Genomic DNA, 15423 nt, shown 5'->3' on the forward strand with positions numbered 1-15423 from the left:
CCTACATGAGCAGAGGCAGCAATGAGTCCAGGTTAAACTACTCTTCCAGTGAGATGTATGGGATGGAGTCTAGAAAAGCTCTTTTAAGAGGCTAACTCAATTGGCGGTTCCACGTTCCCCGCCAATTGAGTTGAGGAGTGAGGGCCTCTCTTTGTTGAAGAATGAGGATGTGATCCCTGGAGTTCCAGCAGCCAGCTGGGAAGCCATGAGGATGAGGGCCATACCCAGAGATTAGGGTGGAGCCTGGGTCCCTGAGGACATTGTAGAACCACCATACTAGCATTGGTATGCCTTTCTTTGTTAATTTCCGTATGTGAGGGAGAAAAAAATCCAAGACCTTCTATAACTCATCTTGTTGAAGCCACGACTTTGGGGGATTTTGTTATTATCAGCCAAATATAATTCCTCAGTGATGATATGTCACTACCACCAACCAGTGATGTGGCCTCAGAGGATAATATTATTAATAGTTCCAGGTGGTGTTAGGCCAGCTTTTCTCTAATTAAGATGTTATACAGTGACAGGCGGGATGAGTTTCAGTATCACCTCACCTTTCCTCTGATAGCTTTTCTCCACAGAAGTGTTAATTATCAAAGAAGCAATTCAAAAGTAGGATACAAACAGTAAAAGTGAGAAAAGGAGCACCTAATTATTTGCAAACTGATTATTGCAAAGTGAACACACCATTATCTTTAGATCACAGTTTAGAGACAAAAAGGAGATTTCTGGTCACTGAGGCCAGCCATGATTGCAGTGATGTTAGTGGATATGTAAATATTTTAATCCTTCAGCTACAGAATGTGCTTTCTGGTTTGCCTTCACAAAATAGTCTGTAAAGGCTTGAAATGCATTCCTCATTGCACAACCATTTCAGTAATGGCTGCCAGATCCCCTCCTATTATGGTCATCTCCAACCTGGAGACCATCTAGATTGAATCCTTTCCTCTAGTGCCCCAGGAAGCTGGGCACACCTGTACTCATTCTCACACCGGAGAGGAAAAGAGAGTTCCTTAGGATTGGGATGGGACAGCAACTGACTCTGCAGAACCCTGAAGAGAGACCCTGGAAGGGCATCATCCTCTCTGAAGTCATTTTATTACATTAGTACTCAGTGGATGGCAGCTCATCAAGGCATTGGAGCCAAACACATTATATCCCATCACCAGCAAATAAAGGCAAATTTCAGGGGTGTTGCCTTTGGGGAAGCAAATGAACAGTTATAGGAGCTTTCTAAAGGAAGAATCGGATATTTTCCCACTGATCTCAGAATTACACCTCTGACCCAGCAGAAGCTGTGTTTATTTTACAAGATAATGCATTGGTCAGCTCTGGAATCACTGGGGTATGAATGGAGGGTGAAATAGCCCATTGTGTCATGAAGTCTTTATCAAAATTCCCCCAACCTTTGGATGGGGCTTTTATAATGAAAGAGCTGGTTATAGCTCATGCAAATGATTATGATAGCACAAAATGCTTTTTGGTGATTTCAAGTTAGAATTAGGCAATAGCAGTGGGCACAAATAGCCACTTAGGGGACATGCCAGCTGCTTCCAGTGAAGCTGCTGACATAAAAAACAGGGAAAAGCACTAAAACAGATACAATTCAAGTCATAATTTGGTTGCTAATAATTTCCTTTTTGTGTCTGCAGCCTTGAAAGACTGTTCTGAATAAGTGCATTCATAAAGACAGTGAGCCCAGTCAAGCCACCACACCGATGAATAACAGCAAACTGCTATCATAAGGGTGAGTAAGGCCGGAGTCAAAAGTCAGGATCTCCTAGAGCGGGGCAGAATGGACAAGCACCAGCTGAGAAGTTTTACTGTAAGGGTGGCAGCTCATGGCTGCACATGGTCTCTGAGGCCCAGTCCAGCCCCTGGATAGGTCAGAAGAGGGCAGCTCTCTATCAGAATGGAAGCTCCCTATGGAATCCCCCAACATGCTTTGCATCCTTTGTTCTTCAACCCCCTCGCCAGTTGCACACTAATTAAGACTGTTTGCTTCCTCTCCTGCAAGGATTTCCTTGACCTATAGCAAGATCCTCTGAATTCAATCCACCCTGCATTTGTAGAGTTAAAAAAAAATCCCATTAGCTGCTCTACCTCTGATTTCACTGACCTGTTTGTTTTTGTGCTAATACCTCTCTGGTAGTTTGCTGAAAGGGCTCCTTTCCCACACTCCTTCCCCTCAGCTTGGGTAGCACCGAGGTGGGTGAGGTGTTTGTTTACACATCTCTTTGGATCATTAGATAAAAGGGGTGACACGCTTCTCTCTCTTGGCAACATGTTTAAACATGAGCCTGAGTTTTACTTCTCAACTTACTTTCTTGTCAACACACACATAAATCTGTCCAGCGATAGCTCATTCAAAACGACTCTCCCATACAGTGCTTTTCAAATATCAATTTTCTGGAATTCTGTTTAACTTTAGTAAGCTGTCAGCTTTTAAGCAGACTGGTGTATATAACTACAAAGAATTTTGTGCTAAAATCTTTTGTGTGAGAACCACTGTAAGTAGATGTTTTATAAGGTTTGAAATTTATAAATTGGAGTTTTCTCAATTCGGGAGACTAGTAAGAATAACTTGATTCTAGGTTATAAAACTAAGTCTCAGACAATGTCATCACTCATTTCTTTCGTGATTTTTTAAGTGTTAATTTTCTTTATTGGAATAAATTTTACATGTGATGAAATGTAAGATCTTATGTCTACATTTTGATGAGTTTTGCTAAATGTATACATCTGTGTAAGAGCCACCCCAAGCAAGATACAGAGCCTTTCCATCATCTCCTAAGGTGCTCTAGTCAATACCCCTTTAGGCATTGGTACCTCAATAGGCAACAATGGATCTGATTTCTATCAACATAGTTGATTTTTGCCTCTTTTTAAAATAGAATCTTTCAGTATGTATACTCTTGTGTGTCTGGTTTCTTTTGAGCATGTTTCTGAGATTCACCCATGTTATGAGTATCTGTGGTTCATTCTTTTTTATTGCTGACTAGTATTCCATTACATGAGTGTACCCCAATTTATTTATCTATTCTCCTATTGGAGACTTGGGCTGTTTCCAGTTTTTGGCTATTATGAATAATGCTGTTATAAAAAGTTTTTAAAAATCTAAGTGAGCAGCAATGGCCAAATCTGCAAATATTTTTTCCTTATAATCTGGTTTGATCATGGAAATCAAACCACCATCCAGTGGATTTAGATACATGTTCCTCCAGAGGTATTACTGAGGCTCCAAAATGAGAGGGTTGCCCAGTGGCAGATTTTAACAGGCCTGTGTTCATAGACAAGGTTCCTTTAAGGGGAGTTCTCAGCCCAGCCTAAATCATCATATATATCAGAATAATCAGGACCCACATTTCCAAAAATGAGGTCCATGTAACACCAGTGGTTGTAGACAATTAATTTTGGTGGTACATGGATATTTGTATGTTTAATAGTTAAATGTTCATTTTTATGGTTGACTTTTTTTTGTGTGGATAAATTCAGCCCCTCAAACGTTTTATGGTTGCCTTTTATTTATGGCAAGTGATGATAGTTTTTCCTTTATCCTTTGTGATAAAGTTCCCTTTGGCAAATTTAAGACTGATGAAAATTTTTCAGGATAATAGTTCAGTTGAAAACTCAAATTACTGAATTTTAAAAACACTGGCATTGTAGTTAAGGTTGACTGTGGTGCTAACTAACCTTGCCTTTGCCACTCATTGTGTCACCTTTAGCAAGTTACTCTCCAAGTTTGCTTCAGGATCCATAAAATGGGCTATTAGTACAGGTTTCATACATTTGCTGTGAGGGTTAAATGATGTCTGTGATACTAGTAGCACATCGTTAGTGCTAGATAAAGTGAACTAGTGGTATTTCACTGCAAGAATCAGCAATCATGTTGGACAACCAAACACTGGCCAGGGATTGATGACTGGAAGTGTTATGTGAGGTCATCATTTCTTCTTTTTAAAAAAAATACTTACTTACTTATTTATTTATTTATTTTTGGCTGCGTTGGGTCTTTGTTGTTGCGCGTGGGCTTTCTCTAGTTGCGGAGAGTGGGGGCTGCTCTTTGTTGCGGTGCGTGGGCTTCTCATTGTGGTGGCCTCTCTTGTTGTGGAGCACGGGCTCTAGGCATGCAGGCTTCAGGAGTTGTGGTGTGAGGGCTCAGTAGTTGTGGCTTGTGGGCTTAGCTGCTCCACGGCATGTGGGATCTTCCCAGACCAGGGATCGAACCCATGTCCCCTGCATGGGCAGGTGGATTCTTAACCACTGCACCACCAGGGAAGTCTGAAGTCATCATTTCTGACACCCATGAAACACCCTTGGGCTTTCATAACTTTTTAAAAAGTATGCATGGGCAAAAGACATATACTCTGGCCAAGAAGAAAAACCTCACTTCTGACATTCTAAATTTAAGATCTCAATTTTAATACTCCAAATCTTTATCACTCTCTTCCAGGCAAACTTCACACTCCAAACTCCAACCACTAAACTTTCAGGTCACAGGGCAGGAAGGTGGCGAGGGGAAGGAATGGCATGCAGGCCAAGTGGCCTCTCACCTTGACTGCACATTGCCATCAGCCAGGGAGCTTCTCAAGAACACTGATGCCTGGACCCCACCTCCTGGGGTTTCCACTGGTCAGGGTGGGACCCTCCTATCTATGAAAGCTGCCCAGGTGGTTCTGATGTGCGGTCAGGGTGGAACCTGGTCTAGCTGACCAACATTGGCTCAGTTCAGCCTTGACTCTCCAGGATTGGGTGGAAGTACGCCGATCCTGGCTGAGTGGAAGTGCAGCCCTCTTCACGAGAGCTGAATTCTGCATTCTACTGGGTGACATTTCCAGGCAGCAACAGAAAGTCAACTTTGTTTTAGTAGAGTTTCATTCCTATGCCTTGGAGGGGGAGTGGGCTCAGCTCTCCGATCCATCATGCAGTTTTGTGTCTTTCAGGCTCCGTCTGCAGGTTCTTTTCTCTGGTTATAAGGGAGGAGCCTGAGAGGGTGTCTGATCTTCTGCCCAGTCCTCACCCACAGGCTTCTTTCTGGCCCCATTACAAGGTCTGGCTGGAGGCCCAAGTGAGTTCTTTGCAGTCTAAATTTGGGTCAGTTTTTGAAATGCTCTGTCAGATGGGGAACCTGGGTCCACTAAGTTACCCCAAAGGCTAATGAGGTCACTAAAAGCAACAGTCACTGTCAATTAGCTCAGGCCAGCTGCAGATTCCCTTGTATTCCTGACTCCCTGGGGCAGGGCCTTTAACCCAGATGCACAAAAATCAGGTTCAGGGAAGTCAGTGATTCAAAACTCAAATGGATACCAGACATCTCCAAAGTCCTGATGCCAGCTCCTTGGGGGAAATCTGGCAGCCTCTGCCATCTAAAGAGGGCTGTTTCCAGGGCACGGAGGCAGCTAGCTGCGCAGTCTGATTGTGGGAACTGGCTCAAGTGTCATTTCGGAAAGCCTGCATGTCAGGAAGGCTCCCCACTGGCAGACTTCAGGAATCTTCCTGCTTATACTTGTATTTCCATTTCACTTTGGAGCCTAACCTTGGGCCGCAGTCCACTCAGCAAGGGAAAGCACTTTTCCCTTGGGACTCTTTCTGTGTACTCACAAATATAAGCACACACGTTTTCGTCTAGGGTTTGTGTCACATATGCAGGATACACTGAGCTGAGTCAACACCTCTGGGTTTGACTTGCCATATGGGTTGTTTCCCATGTAACATGCAGGGTGGAAACCCCAGACTGGGGTAGGCCTCAGACTTTGGGCCTCCCGGGGCTGATGCCCTTGTTGTCTCCAAGGATGGAGAAAAGCTCAGAAGTGATGCAGTTTGGTATTAAGACCCCTGCCTGCCATGCAGGTTGGGGCCTCCCCACCCTGTCTCTAAGCCAGGAATTATTCTGTCTCATGGAATCACTCAGCAAAATAATTTAGAATTTGTTTTGGTTTATTACATTGGTGCCAACCAATAAATGCCCGACCACTGTTCTTATGTAGTTATGGAGTTCTTAAAATGATGCCAAAAGGAGTCTGTCAATTTAGTTAGGGCCAGGCTGCCAGATGTAATTTCTCTTCGGTGAAAATTGGTGTTAAATATACAGCAGTCTGGAAAAAAAACATGATAAAACGGTAATGGGCATTAAATTCAAAACAGAACCCAAGAAATAAAAACACTAAGATAGGTTAAGAGGAGGAAAGTTCACAGCTTCATTCTTTGGTATAATCCATCTCACAAAGTGTATTAACTGTACAGAACTAGGAAAAGTCCAAAATAGTTCAATATATTTAAGCTGTTTCTTACATGCAATGAGATTCGCATTTATTAATCTGCTTTTCCGTGTCATACACAGAAAAAAAAAAGAACAGGGAACAAATTTCCAAGGATGAAATTTCCACATTTATTTTTCTTTCATGTGCATAGAAAATGGCAGTGAAGTGTCCTATGAAAGAGGCAGGGAATGGGCATGGCGCTGCTATACCAGACTGGACTTTGTGCTTCAAAGGTACACTATTCATTTTGCAAACAAAGGATGTTGTAGTTTGTTTTTAACTGCTAACAATTCCTTGGGTTTCCCGTTTGTTTTTTAAGCTGTCAGTTTCTTCAAATCTCTTTTCATATGACACACTGCGTTACAAATGATGGCACTTTACCAATGTGGCATTTCCATATTTACACCAACAAAAGAAATTTACAAGACACAATAGCATACAATCTTGACATTTAGTAATAGCAATAAAACATGAAGGGCATCCATTTTATTATTATTTTTTTTTCTGTACAAACTATCAGAACATAACTTATTCACATTAAAAAAATCATCTTTAATTTGATTTGACCTACACATCCCCCATCTCATTTCACCCATTTCTCAAACCTCTCATCACATCGCCCACACCTTCACCAGACTATAGAATCTACAAGTAATTAGATCAAATGCCTAAGTAGAGCTTAGAAAGTCCTCCCTCCCAAAGGTTGCCTCACTTCCCTGATAATTCCTCAAAAAAGAAAAAAAAAATTCTCTTCACTCATTCCTTCCATGTCACTTTCACATTTCATCAGCAAATCAGCAAGACGGACTTCTCATCTCAATCCAAACAAGGTTAGAAAGAAAGAGTTCCTCTCCCAAGCATCATGATGCTACACCCACGAGTCTGGGGACCCTGGGTACTGTTCCGCTCTGTAAGAAGGTCGTTTAGTGGAATAAAAGTCTACATAATTTGTGGTCGATTTCAGTCCATACTGTGTTGAATAATCAGAAGAAGCTGGAAAGTGAACTCGGTCATCAAAATAAGGATCTTCATAGCTATGAGGAGACTGCAAATACAATCTGTATGCATCAAAGTTCTTTCTGTTGGAGTCATCTTGACTATAATACAGCTGTTGATGCTGTTGACAAAATGAAAAAGCAAATAAATCAAGGCAATTTTTGGAAGTACATGTTTAGGGAAAATTAACGTGGGCTTCCTGCTTCATATTTTTAAAGCAAGATTCAGTGTTTGTGAATGTATGGTTGAAAGTTGTTTCTGGTGCATACTGTATGTTCACTAGTGGACCGTAAGGATTTTACACTGTGTTTACAGGCGGGCCGGCAGTTTGCTCAAGTCCTTTCCTATGGCCTCTAGAAGTCAGCGCCTTGGGAGAACCCAAGATACCTCCCTCCTTGCTAGAGGCCGAGTTCCGTGCTCTGCTGTAGAGGAGCCTGTGACCTGGGCGTGCCCAGTGAAAGGATAGACTTGATTTTTGCTTTGACACAGGGGAACCATTAGCACATCATGTACTTAGTTAAAGGTTGGAGTTTTGGGCTTTGGATTGTTGTGTAATTGCACAACCATCTTTTAAAACATTTACCTCAGAGATGAAGATTGAGTCCATCCCTCAGTTTTAAAAGAAATATGTAAAGATGTTTACAAAAAAAAAAAAAAAAAAGAAATATGTAGTTTGGTGAAGAGTCACACTTTGGAAACCCTGCTGTGCTTCTAAAGGAATAAGGCAATCTCCGGGCAGGAGAGTAGCAAAATTAGAAGAGATAATGTGAGCAAATACAATTCTAAAGGAAAAGACTTCCCCAAGCTGGGGCTAATAATAACTCCATCTGTAAGGAAGCAAGGTGAAACACAGGTGGGTATCCACCCCTGCCCTCATTTTCTTTTGTGTTGTCTTATCTCTGACCTCACGTTAATGTCTTCAAATATGTTTGGAGAAAAACTGTAATGGTTCTAATGTCTGTCTTTCCCCCTGATCATGCCCAAATCCCCTTCTTAGTAAGATGTAACATATTTATCACATAGGTATCAACACCAGGTTCTGGAACTAAATGCATTCTAATATCATAAGGATTTCAGAGCTAAACTTGCTTTTTAATTAGAGTTACGATTCTGAGGCTATTTCTCCTGGCTAAAGAAGATTATGAGTAACTTGAGAGGTTCTTCTTCTTCCATCTACAGAGAAAAGATGATGTGAAGGGAGGTCTAAGAGCATCCTTTTCTGCAGAGCAGGATACAGGCTTGTTTGGGGAACCCCCAGTTGCTCATGTGTTAATGGAAGGTAAGAGGATAGATCAGATGGCCCGCGTGGATATGGCATCAGGAAGGACCAAAGTGAACTTCAGGCCCCTCATGAACGCAGAGATTGAATGTTCCAATCACTAGTCCCCATTGTGGTGGAGAGTGGAATTCACCCCTGCAGGGCTGGGTCCACTCTGACCTCTGAAACTAATAGAGAGCTGGCTGTGGACTCGGGTGTTTTCAAACCACGGAGGCTTGGATGGGAGGGAGTCATGAAGATGGAGAAAGAGGTGTATGTACAAAAAAGAACAATGAGAAGAGAGAATGAAGTGTGCTTACCAACCTTTCCCCACCCACAGGATGGAAGAGATTTTAGAGATTAACAGGAAAAAAAAAAAAAAAAAGTGGGAAAAAGAAATCATTGGGCAAAGAACAGGAGTTAAAGACTTCTCAGCTGGTTCCCATCAGTGGCATGGTGGCACCAATTCGGATATGCAAGGACATAAGGCTATTGTGGAAGCGATTTGCTTAAACCACGGATGAGCTTCCGAGGAGCAGAGATCCCCCGGGAAAGCTCCTCGGCCCCTGCCGGGTGGGCCCAGCTCAGGTAAGTCAACCGGCGCGGACCCCTTACTGTGTTGATCCCTGCTAATCGGCCTTCTGTAAAAATGATATTGCAAATTCACCTGTAGCCGTCTATTTTGTTCTCTTGCTGGTGAGGAATAGGAACTGATGTAAATTGGTGAAGGTTTGCTGGAGCCTGTAAGAAAATATTTTACGAAATTAAAACTAGCGCTCATCACTCTGGTCCATTAGGTTGTGTGGACTCCCTGCTCTAGGGCTGGTGGCGTCCCCGACGGGCCCTGCCTTCCCCGGTGCCAGCACAGCCCCGGACCAGTCGGCAGCCTGGGTGCCCTGGATCAAGCCTGCTTGCTGCTTACCCAGGGGTCTTAGGGGCTAATGAATACGGCAAAAAGAGGCTGCGTGTTTCACCAAAAAGCAATGCCAATGCATAGCTCCTCCAAAAAGGGTTCCTTCTCAACCTCTGGGCACGGCGGGGAGCTCTTCCCACCTGTGAAGATTTCCCTGGCTGGCTCTGAAGAGCAGACTTGCTCCCTGAGCCAAGGAACACGGCTTTTCCAGGGCTCTGAGCTAGAGCACTGCGTCAGATGGGGGGTGGGTGGGTAGGGAAACACAGTGGAACAAGCTCCATGCCCTCAGAACAGCGTTGATTCAAAATCCCAGGTCCTGGAAGGAGCAGGCACAGGTGTGCTCTAACAGGCTGGCCACCTGGGGGCACATTCTTGTGTCCACCATATTTAAGTATGTTTCAAAACCAAAAGAACCTGGTAATCAGATAGCTGTCTTCATGAGTCCATAGTAGACTCCTAATGATATCACTGGTTACCCTTCTAGTACTGTTAAGGCTAGCAAAGATTTTTATTTTTATTTTTTTAATGAGGAAAATGAAACATATTTGAGGCAAATTAGTTTATTGAAGCAAGCAAAGAAGATACAGAAGGGCGCGCATGCTAAGGAGGCGATCTTTAAAATAAAGCAGGCTGCCGCAAACCTGAAGCAACAGTGCACTTCAGTTGGTATGTGCATTTCCTCTGCAAAGAGCTCGGTGTTTGAAATGTAGCATCTGCAATTTTCTGAGCTATTAATTGCCATAGTAACAGTAGTTGATTAGTAAACAGTCCTGTGAAATCACAATTTTAAAGACAACAGCACAACTGAGACTGCTCCCCCAGCAGTTGTTAAATTGCCACCAGTTTTTCTTTCTTTTTTTTTAAGAAACAGTTTTTTTTTGTTGTTGAGAAAGGAAGGTTCCCCCCCCCCCCTTTTTTGGTAGCTCACACTGCCTTATTTGAAACCTCTAGAGTAGTTCTAATTTGCAACATAGTTGAGAATGGAGACAATAGGAAACCTTGGTAACCCTTCAGGTTGGCCTTCTTTAAGTAAATTATATGCAGGGCTTTCTGAATAGGACATAAAAATATTAATACTAGGCAACATCATTTTTGTTATTCTTAAAAAATAATCACTCTGAGGAGAATCCCGTTATATATTTTGTTATTCATTCAAACTCTTTTCCACAAAAATGTAGATGGAATTAATCTCCATCCGCAGGTTTGAATTTATGAGTCAGTCCAGGAGATGTGGGCCTGCCAAGTGTCACAGAGCTCAGGGTTCTGGAACACACAGGGGAGTGGGGAGGGGGCAGGACAAAGGGCCTGCGTTGCAGGGGAGTCGGAAATGCTTTCGCGTTTGGATACAGTGCTCATTTTATCTGCGGGTCACCAGACCACTACCCTCACTTGTTTTACTTAAAACAAGTGGAAAAGGCCCTGAAGCAGGAGATAGAGAGACTGGACCATGGTTTGCTGCTGGGGGACCATCTCAATACAGGCAGAGGTTACCTCCCAGGCCACCGGCCAAGTGCCTGGGGACACGCGGCTTTTCGAGATACTCTATCACACACCCGACTGGCGTCTTACCAGGGTACAGGCCTCTATGTGTGGTATCCCCTTGGCTACTGTAATACTGCATAGGTGGCTGGGTCCTATCGTATTCAGAGCGAGGCTCTCTGATTCCTAACAGTGCTGGTGAGGAAGAGGTACTGCCGACTGAAGGGAGAGGCAAGAGGAGGAGGGAGAGAGAGAGAGAAGAAAGAGAGATCAGACTGTCAGTGTCTCTAGGAAGTCCTCTCTGGAAAAACAAAGGTCAGTAATTAGAAGTGCACGTGGCTGGCACTCAAGTCAGCTCTTAGAGGTGCTGTGAGTTGTAGGGCAGCCAGCCCTGGGTCTCTGGAAGGTGACCTGCAGGCCGGCCACCGTGATGATCAGCGCTGTCAACCCCCAAGCTTGCTAGAGAGCCACCGCACGTGGTGCAGGGATCATGCGGTTTCCCCACTGACCACGGTGGGTCTCAACCACCTGCCCGGGCCTTTGAAACTGAGTGATGGTAACTTCCCAGGCATGCAAGAGTTACATTTGCTGCTTTATGATCTCAGTTCGCTTACTTGTAACACACCCATCTATTATCCGTTATGTATAGCTCTTCAGTAAGTAGATGTTTTATGGCATGTTTTGATTTCTGATGATTTCAAAAATATCTGCATCTCTAAATGTGTTTGAATAAGAGTGCCCAGCCCATAAAATTTATAATTCTTTTTATGGTGATCAGCTGTCAGGGAAATTTATAAACTCAGTAAGCCCTGCTCATCAAGCTCATGGTGCTGAGAAGCCCAGCCTCACAGAGGCCCAGCTTTTTTATCCCAGCTGGAGCCAAACATTTCATAATAACATGTCTACCCATGGGTGTCCTGTTGGGACATTTTTGCACAGAAGGAAAACATCTTCTTTTTCTCATTAAAAAAAAATCTTGCTTGCACTGAAGCATCTTGTAATTAAGAGTGGTCACTTATTCATTGGATCCACTTCAAAGCGGCAGGCCCCAGGCCCTGCTACCGGTGGTTTTGTGTGCATTGATGCTTTCAGAGGAAGACTGACATCAAAATATTTTCCCTAGAAAGTCACTTCACTGACACACCGTGAGCATGCATGGGCAGCGTCTATGTGCTTCTCATCCTGCCTACTTTCTACAAGGTAGGAGGACAGAGGCCATCGCTGCCCGCCTCCCATAATCACATCAGCAAGATATGAGATGTGCCCATAAGCAGATACCGTGCTAGTGCTGAGGGATGGATGATCAGTCCTCAGAATAAATGGAGAAACAAGTGTGAATCAGATCCTACCTTCAAGTGGAATCCAGAGAGGGACCTAGGAACTTGGACGGGGCCCGTTCAGCACTGTCCAGTGTGTATATTTAAGAGGTCCTCAAAACAAGTTCATTGCTTAGTGACTGTGTCCTGATTTGTCTGAAATTATTCTTTTGCCTGTACACATGCCTTTTGTTAAACAGCAAACTCTCTTGCTTCCCCAGGCACCTCTCTTCCTGAGTCTCTAAAGAATCCTGAGCATTTTTATAAAGCAAGACAGCCTCAGGCTACACCTGGGAACCCAGCAAGACATGTCAAAAACCAAGCAGAGGTCTCTTTGAAGAAAACAACTCATCATTTAAAAACTAAGACATAAATATACACCATATGCAGTAGGCAGAGATAACTTTTAAAAATTCCTGGTACAAGTGGAGACATCCAATTATGTGACAAGAACCAGCAGTCATCTATTAGTCTTTTCGGTCACATTTGTCCACATGAGAAATAAGACTGCCAGCAGGAGCACCGCTGAATACAACAGGTAATATTTATATGTCAGAATGGGAGATTTAAAGCCAAATAAAAAAAGATATTTATTACTTTTCCTGTTTCATTTAGTTAAGAATTAAATTTACAGGACTGAATCGACTTGGTAATAATATTCTGTTCTTACACGCAAAAAAACAAAACAAAACAAAACAAACAACCCCCCCCCCCAAAACCTAGTCTGAGCCTCAATACATTCTTTCTACCAAATTAAACACCACCAATATGTAGGTAGTGTGGTTGTCAAGATTCCCAACTTACAAATCAAAGGGAATTCCTGTAAAGCCACCTGCAGGGCCTGTTCCCCTTAGCCATGGATGCTGGGGGTCTGGAATGCAGCCAGGGGATGAAGCTTTAACTGGTGAGGAGTAAGGCACAGGTGGAGATCATGGCTCTCCCAGGCTGTGGGTCTAAAGCTCGTGTCTAAAGGATTCTTTCTAAGTTTTCACCAAGAAAACGAAAAAATCACTTTGAAGAGATTTCAGATTTATGGCCTGCAGGCAGGCAAGGGCAGCCATTTTCAGGCACAACCTAGTGGTTCTCAAAGTGTGTTCCTCCACTCTCCTGTATCCGCATCACCGGGCCAGCTTATTAAGTGCGGGTTCCCAGGCCCCTTTGCAAACCTAGTGAAGCAGAATCTTAGGGGGAACAGATGCTATTGAGGGCCCCGGGATAATTTTATGCGCCATAGTTGGTGTAAACTTACATAAACTTTTAAAGCGGAAGGAGGAGAGTGGGTCTGCTGTATACAATGGCATGTAATTCCCAAAGAAGGCTTTCAGCCTGAAGAGCAAACTCTCCTTTCCTCAGTGTTTGGAGGTGACAGGCTTAATCAGCGTACGTTCAATCTCCGGATGGGAAACAATGTTCTGTCACACAAATGCTCTCACTAAGAAGGGGAGTTTACCCACTGACCTGACTGAATGACAGGTGACATCTGTTGGTTGGTGGTAGACAACGAAGGATGTGATTTGAATCGGTCTCGCTCTAATGTTGACACAGGTGTAATAAAATGGTTCTGATTCCACCCATCCTGTGGAGTTAAAAGAGAAAAAGAAACCTCTCAAAGTGGATAATGACATTTCATTACAATAAATGATTACGACCGTGAGCTCTGATGAATGCTAATTATGACAGAGCTATTCTTGTAAGTTACCTTTTTATAAATGCTCCGAAGGTCCCGATATTGCCATAACGTATTCAAGACCTGGGCTGCTGCCTTCACCACTTTCAGAGATGATCTAGGGGAGAGAGTGGGGATGTTAATGAATGTGGGCGGCTCCACTTGAAGAGACTCTGGCAGCAAAGCAATGGCCAAGAGGCCATCACTCCAAGGGCCAGGGGGCAAGGAGGCTGCTGCTAGAAACCACCACCAAGGAATCAGGTGTACCTGGGAGTCAGTCAAGTTCAGGGCTGGCCAGAGGTGACAAGGACCAAAGAGAGGCTCACAGGCACTTGGCTCTGTGGTCAGAAGCTGTGGTCGGGAGGAGCCCACGACTTCTGACCATGACCACACATCTCAAGTGTCTGAGGACCCTCACAAGTTAACTTAAGTTACCCCCCCATCATTAGGCCTTCATATAAAACACGTTCACTGCTTTCTTGTCATTTGTACCTCTTTGTAAACAGATGTGTCTGTGTGCTCTAGTGTTTGATTTGGAAAATAAGGTCAGTTATTACCTCCCCTCTCCCTGAGGCCTTCCTGACCAGTGTGTCTGAAATTGTGACACCCCCTCCTCACCCGGGCATGCCCTATCACTGTCCCCGATTTTATTATTTGCCCTTCACTCAGCACCATCCGCAGGCGCTGCTCATTCCACTGGTACCTTGTCTGTTCCACCCATGGAATGTAAGCTACCTGTGGGCAGGTGTGAACTGCTCACTGCTGTAGCACGTGGCAGGTGGGCAAGAGATAGATGCTTGGTGAGTGAATCAAAAGGAAAGTAAGTGTATGTTCACAAGACAACTTGATTTGATCCAGGTTTTCTGAATCTCTTGTTTTGAAAAAAAAAAAAAAAATTAGACTTTTTTTTTTTTCAATATACAAAGATTTTGGCACTGGTTCAGCATTTCTCCAGCCTGTTCTTATGCCTTTCACGGATAAAGGCTATCTCACAAAATTTTAAGAGCACTAAATGTGATTTCGGTTACTCTTACAGGAGAGGGGAAGGGAGTGGGAGGGGGAGTTAGTGGAACAGGGCCTTAGCTTTATCTGTAATGTTTCGTTTCCTTTGAAATAAAAATGAGTATGTGTGCACTTATTACTAATGAGATAAAAAAAGATACCTAAGAAAAAAGGGCTGAAAGGAAATATGAATAATGTTGGTAGCTGTGGTTTCTGCGGGGTGAGAATATGATTTGCTACATTATTCTTCAAAAGTATACATAGTGTGAATTCTAGTACTGACACTCAGCCAATTAATAAATGTTTACTAGTATGGGCCAGTCTTTGTTCTAGATACCGAGGATGCAGCAGTGAATGAAAAGACAAGGCGCCCGCTCCGGGGGCCGTCAGATGCCAGAGGGGGTCGTAAATAACCCCGGGGAAGCCACTGCCGCGTGCAGGAGGAGAGTGGGGAGACGGGCGGGCCATTTTACTACTGATCGGGGAGGCGACTGTCCTGTTGTATCGAGAATGGGACAAGCAGCCCTACACTTCCC

General features: G+C 43.7%; 1 protein-coding gene and 1 pseudogene across 27 annotated transcripts in view; one reads left to right on the forward strand and one right to left on the reverse strand.

Moving 5' to 3' along the window:
• LOC309630263 (heterogeneous nuclear ribonucleoprotein R pseudogene) overlaps positions 1 to 15423 on the forward strand; it is a 499447-nt pseudogene that overhangs the window by 257277 nt on the left and 226747 nt on the right. The gene's annotated exons all lie outside the window — the stretch shown is intronic.
• Positions 6362 to 15423, reverse strand: part of PKP4 (plakophilin 4) — a 246574-nt gene continuing 237512 nt past the window's right edge. For 21 of the 26 annotated variants that reach the window (XM_082395241.1, XM_082395257.1, XM_082395256.1 and 18 more), the window contains 5 exons: positions 13919 to 14003; positions 13678 to 13795; positions 10994 to 11122; positions 9179 to 9252; positions 6362 to 7374 (listed from right to left, as the gene is read on the reverse strand). In XM_082395241.1, the coding sequence (XP_082251367.1) occupies positions 7126 to 7374; positions 9179 to 9252; positions 10994 to 11122; positions 13678 to 13795; positions 13919 to 14003 (655 nt within the window). In that variant the 3' untranslated portion in view covers positions 6362 to 7125. The remainder of the gene's footprint in view (positions 7375 to 9178; positions 9253 to 10993; positions 11123 to 13677; positions 13796 to 13918; positions 14004 to 15423) is intronic. The other 5 variants (XM_082395238.1, XM_082395242.1, XM_082395240.1 and 2 more) reach the window with 2 other exon arrangements.

This window comes from Balaenoptera borealis, assembly GCF_965194805.1.
Source record: "Balaenoptera borealis genome assembly, chromosome: 6".
Classification (NCBI taxonomy): Eukaryota; Metazoa; Chordata; class Mammalia; order Artiodactyla; family Balaenopteridae; genus Balaenoptera; species Balaenoptera borealis.